The 7,768-nt window shown below is 48.5% G+C and overlaps 1 protein-coding gene and 1 pseudogene across 2 annotated transcripts in view; both read right to left on the bottom strand.

The window, feature by feature from the left end:
* The window catches only part of WDR45B (WD repeat domain 45B), a 19,416-nt gene extending 15,364 nt beyond the window's left edge, over positions 1-4,052 (bottom strand). For both annotated transcript variants that reach the window (XR_002783580.1, XM_023538612.1), the window contains exons 1-2: positions 3,986-4,052; positions 3,594-3,668 (exon numbers count right to left, since the gene is read on the bottom strand). Coding sequence is in view for 1 of the 2 variants with exons in the window: in XM_023538612.1 (XP_023394380.1) it covers positions 3,594-3,668; positions 3,986-4,037 (127 nt within the window). In the remaining variant the exon portion in view is untranslated. The remainder of the gene's footprint in view (positions 1-3,593; positions 3,669-3,985) is intronic.
* Positions 4,053-4,964: 912 nt separating this feature from the next.
* Positions 4,965-5,083, bottom strand: LOC111728778 (annotated as a pseudogene).
* Between the last annotated feature and the right edge of the window lie 2,685 nt (positions 5,084-7,768).

The raw sequence follows: 7,768 nt of genomic DNA, 5'->3' as shown, positions 1-7,768 counted from the left end.
AAAGTCCAGGTGCGCTGCACGGAAGGGCGAAACCCAAGCTCCTCGCACTCGAGGGCAAGAGCTCAGGCTCCGTCCCCGCGGCCCGTCTGTCCTGCAGCCGCACGGCCTCCCCACGTCTGTGGGCTGGTCATTTCACGGAACATCGTCACTGTAACACCGAAACACGAAGCACAAAGCAGCAACTACGTGACGGCATCGTGGATGTCCTCCCGATTCCCCATGCAGACACCGTCTCTGTCCCCACCCAAGAGACAGTGCCACCCACACTGTGCCGAGCCCACCCCCCAACAGCGTGGCACGTCCCACTGTCCCGCCACGTCAGGAATTTCTACCACAGGGAGCTGCAACGTGGTACAGATACACTAGAACCATGCTAATGGGTTTCAGCGACTGTCACTTAGGTCCCCCCACTTACACTACCAAGAACAGTGCTGCAGATAATATATTTATACACACATCCGGTGCCTTTTTTCTAATTTCTTCCCTTCAGAAAAAATCTTTTAAGCATAATTGTTGAGTCCGATGGTGTGTGGGTATGTGTACAATGAACACATTTTGCCAAATTACAAAGAGGTTCTACTGATTTAAACTTGCACACCAAGGTTATGAAACGGGTCACTAACCATCTGTTTCCCCATGGCCTCGCTCAGCTGTGCACTAACTCGTTCCCTCCCCCCGCCCGCTTCCCAGCAATCGGCTTGCTCCACTCCCATTCCTCTCTGGTCCCTTCACCCTTGTTGCTGGGGTGACCACATGGAGCATGCAGCACACATGACCTTCAGATGTAACAGGGACCACGGGCCATGGGGAAGGCCCCCAGCGGACTGTCGGGTCGGGCAGGCTATTGGAGCGGGTAAGCTCGGGAATTGTGCACAAACAGGTCACCTCTTATGTCCAGATACTTGCTGTGTCTCACCAAGGGCCCTGCCCACCTTACTCATCAGTGTACCCCCAGCCCTACTGCCAGAGTGACCCCTCCAACACCCAGTGAGCTCAGGAACAAGCAGCCTGCACCTGCTACTCCACTCAGTTGCATGACGTTCCCTCTAGGTCTGTGTCCCTTCCACCTCCCCACAGGTGGCTCCCAACATCATTGTGTGAGTGCTGGTCACCAGGAAGGAGAGGCGGGCACGCCCCTCCGAAGCCCTGTGCCTCCCGCCCCCTCTGCAGGCGGCAGGCTTGAGCCATACGCACTGTAGTCGGCTTCCCGACGCGGACAGCTGCTTCCGAGCAGGGTGAGCTGGCTCCGCGCACCCTCTATTTCCATAACCCCTGGAAATGGTATTTTACCGAGCATACCGGTCCTGACACATCTGAATTTGTCTGAATTACAACCGCTGAGACTTCCCTCTAGTGCACGCTTAGATGGGCGTGACACACTTGAATTGAAGCCCACACCAGACAGGCCGTGTCACGCAGCACCACATCCTCCCAAGGGCCCCAAAAGCAGAGTGGCCAACGGCTGGAGCGAACCCACTCCAGGCGTGCCCAAGACGCAGGACTCACAGCACCGCGGAGGGCAGAGGGAGGATGCTGCCCCCAGCTCCTCGTCCCTGCCAGCCGTGGGCACGCTCAGAAGGGGCACTATGCTCATAGCCTATCACACGGTCTCCTTATGCAGTGCCACGGTCACACTGGAGACAACGTGGCTGAGAGCCCAGATCTGTGGACGACCACTGCAGTGCAGGCCCACTTCCTCCCCTCTCATTTAGGAAAGCAGACCTCGAAGATAAAAAAGGAACAAGGTCAAGTCTTCTGTTTTCTATTATTGAGTTCTTAAGTTGCCAGAAATGTAACAGCAGACCAGCCTGCAAGTGCAAATAGCTGAATTTGCACCATATGAAATGCACCATCAAAAAGCACAGCACCAAATCCACTACAAGCTAAGTGCCCAAGACAGCACAGCTGAGCAGTGACGGTGAACAAAGACAGCGCGACAGTGGCAAACCTGCCTGGAATGTGGGAGTTTTAGTGCTTCTTCTCTAACTTATATTTATTAGAAATCCTGGACTTATTTTAAACATTTCATTAATTAGGAAGCAATTGTTAATATGCTGCTAGTGACTCAATTTTGAAACTAGTCTATAACTCCTGTTTCTGATCAATTTAAGTAAAATGTATCCTGAAATTTGCAAGTCAAGCTGTTTCAAAATATTTTGTAACAACTTATCTGTAAGCAGAATTGTCTTAATTCATTATGCAACTAAAACCAAGTAACAGAAGTCAGAGTCTAGGAGACTGACAGAGACTCAGGGCTCCCCTGCCACACTCCACCAGAGTGACACTGCTGCGACCACTGTCAACAGACAGGGCACAGCCGACAGCGCTCCAAGGGTGCCAGCCACGAATCCACGTGATCATCCATCTTTGCAGTAACCTCAGGAAGAAGGCCTTATCGTCCTCCTTTTACACATAAGCAAACCGAGGCCGAGAGGGTGTGGAACTTGCCCGAGGCCACACAGCAAGGAGGTAAGGGGCAGAGCCAGGATTCGGATCTAAACAACGTGGGTCCAGAGTCTGGGCCCTTCACTAGCAGGATATACTGTCTTCCTCCAATAACCGAAAGTTACAGACCTCGGCTTACAAAATAAACTCCTACATGTGAAGCACCACTAGTTTACATACCAGAATTGTACAGGAGATTTCATTTGACAAAGGGGTTCCACTACCGAAAAGAAAAAAAAAAACCCTGAAAATCCTTAAAATAGGGTATTAGTTATTAAAATGGGAAGAGGCCGTTTAGTGAAGCACCAGGATGTAGTAACTTCCTCTTAGAGAGGAAAATTTCTAGCATCAGTAAATATAACTTATGTACTGAATAAAACACAAAACCCCAACTGCAGAAAAGAAAAAGGATGTTTCTCATTTCCTACAATTTATCTGAGATGTGTTCATCTGTTGTCAGTGCTGGATTCTCCCAGCCAGTGAGAAGCGGGAGACAGCTAAAGGCTTAAGAAAAATACGTAGGAGAAAAAAAAAAACTGAAAAAATTCTACCTGTAAATTTGACATTTTTTCCTGTCAATGGGAAAAAGACAACCATTATTTTACTTTTACTAGTAGAATTTGTAATTCCAGCTTGTATTCTATAAAAACATAATTTAAGACACTGAAACAAGTAAAAAGAAGCTAAACACCATCTACTGCTACAAACGACATTTCTAAGTGTTGGTCACTTACCAAGAGTTAAGAGTCCCATCTGCTATAATTAAACCCACCTTTTGAGCTCTCTACAATCTGACATTCAACAGAGGAGTGACAGTGGCCTGCATCAACCACACCCGTACCTCCAGTAGAGCTAGGACGGACTGAAGACACAGGGGAAAGACACGTTTCGAAGCTGGCCACTGACTGGAGAGCCAGCCGGGCCAAAGCCCGCTGAACTACCTCTGCACCCTGGGCCTGCACAGAGCCAAGCACCGGCAGAAGCTCAACAGAAGAAGGAGCGCAGCTCTTTCGTGGTCCCCCATGTCCACGTCCATGGGGGACCACGAACCCCACTCACGAGTCTCAAAACCTGCAACTGCAAGATAAAGCTGAGATTCCTTCAAGGCTGAAAAAGGAGAGAAACTACGAAATGTCGGTTACTCCTACCTTGTTTCTCTTTTTCTTTTAGCGGATCGGTGTTATAGACTCGGAATCCATTTTCCATCCCACAGGCAAAGCACCCTAAAGTGAGAGAGAGAGACGTTAATCACCTGCTGTGGTCTCAGCTCAGGACCCCAGGCCTAGCATGGCAAAACAAGGTCTACACAACGCGCCTCCCCTGAGAATTCCTGCAGGTGCTCAGACCACGCCCCGCCCCCCCCGGGACTGTTATGAAATGGTGTGCACATCCTAGCACATCTTCGTTTTGTCGTTTAACAAGCGAAGGAGCCTCTGGAGTCACCACTCCACCCCCGCACTGCAGGGCCCTTCCGTGACACTCCCGGGTACCAGACTGCACTTGAAACACTTAATTTCAGAGACGGGGGCTCAGCATTTACCTCCGTGAGCCACTGTGTACTCCCGCTGACACCTGCCTCTAACATGCACCATGGCCTTGTGCCAAACACTCCTCTTGAGCACTGCGTGTCAGGTACCAAGTCACAGACAGGCAACAACAAACAAGGAAGCCCGTGTCTCCCAGAGGACAACCCCAGCAGGTGGGGACAGACCAGGCTGAGGAGAGGAAAAGGCTGCTACAGCATGGTGTTCTAGAAGGCAGACCCGAAGACTCCCATGACCTCACTCCCACTGTTAAGTAATCCTAACTCCTTAAACCCCTGTCTTGGTCACCAGGAGAGACCCAGGTCGCCACCTACAAGTCACACGCCAAGCTGTTAATGGCCCAGTTAAAGCCATGTCAGGAACTGAAGGAAGCACCCAAGTTCCATGATGACCCTGTGACCTAAACTTCATGCACCATGAGTGCGACCCAAGACCACACTGATCTCAAATGCCAGCACGTCCAGCTGCTGGTTCCTATAAAGCCTGTGGCCGGAAGGAGAAGCAGACCCTCCACTTCCATCCTACAAGACAGGCTGCAAAGCCTCACAACAGCTGCGCGGCTAGTGTGAACGCCAAGGCCGAGGCCCTCTTCAATTCTGTTCTGCTGGTTTCCGGCTTTGGGACCACATTATCCTGCCCTATCTGCCACCCTTCCAAATGTGGAGGGCATACTGACGTGTTTGGTCCACGTGACCTATAAAACCGCAGGATAAGAGTCGAGGACCACCGCGGCTGCCCCGGCCAGGTGGAGACCGCTGTGCAGTCAATAGCACGACTCTGAGATGCACTCAGAAGTGCCACATTATTCATTACCACTTCACTTATTTGGGCTGCAACGCCCTCTTTGTGTTACTGAAATCATGTAACCTGGGCAGAAGAATCAGAGCTTTGCTTCCTGGAAAATATGGAAATACAGGGGTCAAATCTTGTTCTCAACTATCATATCTTCCCCAACCTCTGTTTTGATTTGTTTTACACCTACAGCACTTGGTCTTCCTAGGTGGTCTCCCATCCAAGTACTAACCAGGCCCAACCCTGCTTAGCTTCCAAGATTGCACAGGACCAGGCGTGTTCAGGGTAGCATGGTCGCTGACATATCTTCCCCACCTTCTAAGCCTGCATCTACCCTGTGTGTTTTCATCAGAATACATACACTTCTGACAAGACTTGTGTAAAAATATACAAACTGCTCTAAACCTACAGGAAAAAGGCAGACAACCCAATAGAAAAATGAGCAAAAAGCTTGGACATTTCACAAAATAGAATATCCAAATGGTCAATAAACACAAAGAATCAGGGAAATGCAAATATGATCTCAAAACACCACAATGAGATCTACCACATACTCGCTAAAATGATGGCAAATACCAAGGGTGAGGTGGGTACGGAGGCGTGGGGACTCGGACCCGCTGGGGCAGCAAACTGTACAGCCACGTGGGAAAACTGCTTACACATCTACTGCAGCTGTGGATTCTGCTCCCAGGTGTACATGTCTTGCAGAAATGACAACACGTGTTCACCAAGATATGTATCAGGATGCTCATAGTAGCGCTATTATACTCATGGTAGCCAAACACTGGGAACCTACCCCAAAGCCCGCCAGTTGTAGAATGAATGAATTGTGACATTTTACATAAAGAAACACTATTCATCAATGAGAATGATCTACAGATACACTCAATACGAAAAATATATTATAAACATGACGATGAATAAAAGAGCCAAAAAAAAAAGCACACTTGCAGGCAAAACTAACCCTGGCCAGCGGAAGTCAGAGGGGAGCAACGAAAGGGGAGCAGGTGTGTGCGGCTTCCTGACCTGGGCTCCAAGGTGAATTCACTTTGGAAAACTCATCAAGCTGAACATGTAGGACATGCATTTTTCTGTACATATAGTACTTCAATAAAAAGTACTTCAATAAAAAGTTAAAAGGAAAGGTTCCACCAACAGCAAAAGGTTGGAAACCCCCTCAGGGAGGCTGGCTCCATCCTTGCGACCGTGTGTTGAATGATTAACCAAGTTCACTCGGTTATCATACACAACGTGGCATCGATCTTCCCATCCCTGCTACTTTAACACTTCTTCCCACCATGGGGCAGCTGGCAGTGCGTAGCAAGCCCAACAGGGCAACGGGGCATGAGAATCACGGAAGGGCAGACCTCTGCATATGGAGCACATGCAGTCCACATGCAACACCCCCGCACACGTGAGAACTGCAGCGGCCTCCGGTCTTGGTCAAGGCAGGACAGACCAGTACACAGAGAAAGTATATACAGCCAAACACTTGTGCTCCCCATGGGAACAGAAAAAGAAAAATAGGGCTGCCAGACTGTAGAAATGTACATATCAACAGTTAAGATTCTTGAAGACTACAGTGCAAATTAACCTTGGGAAAAGACAAGCAAAAGTTGAGGCAACTTAGAATTATAAGCAAACGTCCTTTTAAAACTGATTTCTAAGCCTAAAGTTGCAATGAGTGTTAAAAATACTGGGAGTAACAATAAAAATTAAAAAATTAAAATTCAGTATAAGTAAAAACAAAAGATAATATACTCAATCATCTGGCAAAAATTTACTTTATATGGAATTAACCTAAGGGTAACTAAAAGCTTAAGTTTAAAAGCACGTTATTTTTAAACACTGTAAAGTTTTACTTGTAATTTCTTACAATGAAATGAGCTGGTTTCACAAAAGCCTATTTTTCAGACAATTGAAATATGTCTATTTAAAAACCAACGCGATATTTTAAAAATAATCTTTAGCGAAACTTTTGTAAAAATATTATAAACTTCTTGTTTCTTAAATAATTAGCACCATCATCTGAGCCACAATTATGACACTGAAACTTAATATAAAGATTCACGAAAGAATGATTTCTTTGCATTAAATGACTTCCAGGCATTAAACTTTTTGCTTTGTTTTCAGTTGTCTCTCCCTTTTCTAGCTATGTCAGATGTTTTTCACTGAAAGCATATTTCTTAAGAAGTTATGGTATCACTTAACTTCTGGAAAAGTTCTCAATTATTATCTAAACTTACTTATCGCCCAAGGTCAAAGATTCCCGCCCCAAGCACACCGGTACCCCCCTAATCACGTTCCCATAGGCCCTGCAGTCTGGCCAAAAAAAAGACCACCAGTGGTCCTTTAGCCCCAGGCACCCACACCCTTCCCAACCTTTCCACCTTTAATCTGTCACCTCCTCCAAGAACCCTTCGGGGAACTCAAAGGCCAGAAGTAAACTTGCCTCCTCCAGCTTCTTGAAAACTTCCCGAACCTCGCTCATGGCCGCACCTTTTCGCCCTCTCACCTGGGTCGTCCGCAGGCCTTTTTGACCTCTCTTTCACCGACACCGTCAAAAGCTGCGGGCAGGGCCCAGCGCGCACACGCGCGGACCAAACACGGGCGGCGAGACGCAGGCCAGCGCTGCCCGTCACCCGAGAGGACCCTCACAGCGCGCGTCCTCCAGGACGTGCTCTGACCCTCTGCAGACACGAACCTCCCACAGCCAACGAGTGGAAGCCCTTAGAAGTCTGTCCCCGAAGGCAGCTCCCTCTTCTCCCCAGCGGGGACACAGTGGTCTGCAGCGGAGAGGTCGTGATCCAAACCCGTTCCCCCAGGCCCACCTCCGCGTCCCCCCCGCAGCCTTCTCGGGTGAGGACAAGTGTGGTTTAAATCACCCTGTAAGTAAGTAAAGCAGGGATCGGAACTGTGAGGAAAAAAAAAAAGATGCGATTTCCCCTACAAGCGTACGGAGCAATCGAGTTCTTAGAAGTCCTGCG

This window comes from Pteropus vampyrus, unplaced genomic scaffold (assembly GCF_000151845.1).
Source record: "Pteropus vampyrus isolate Shadow unplaced genomic scaffold, Pvam_2.0 Scaffold227, whole genome shotgun sequence".
Taxonomy (NCBI): Eukaryota; Metazoa; Chordata; class Mammalia; order Chiroptera; family Pteropodidae; genus Pteropus; species Pteropus vampyrus.
The sequence above is the reverse complement of the archived record's forward strand: the minus strand, read 5'-3'. Positions and strand labels throughout refer to the sequence as shown.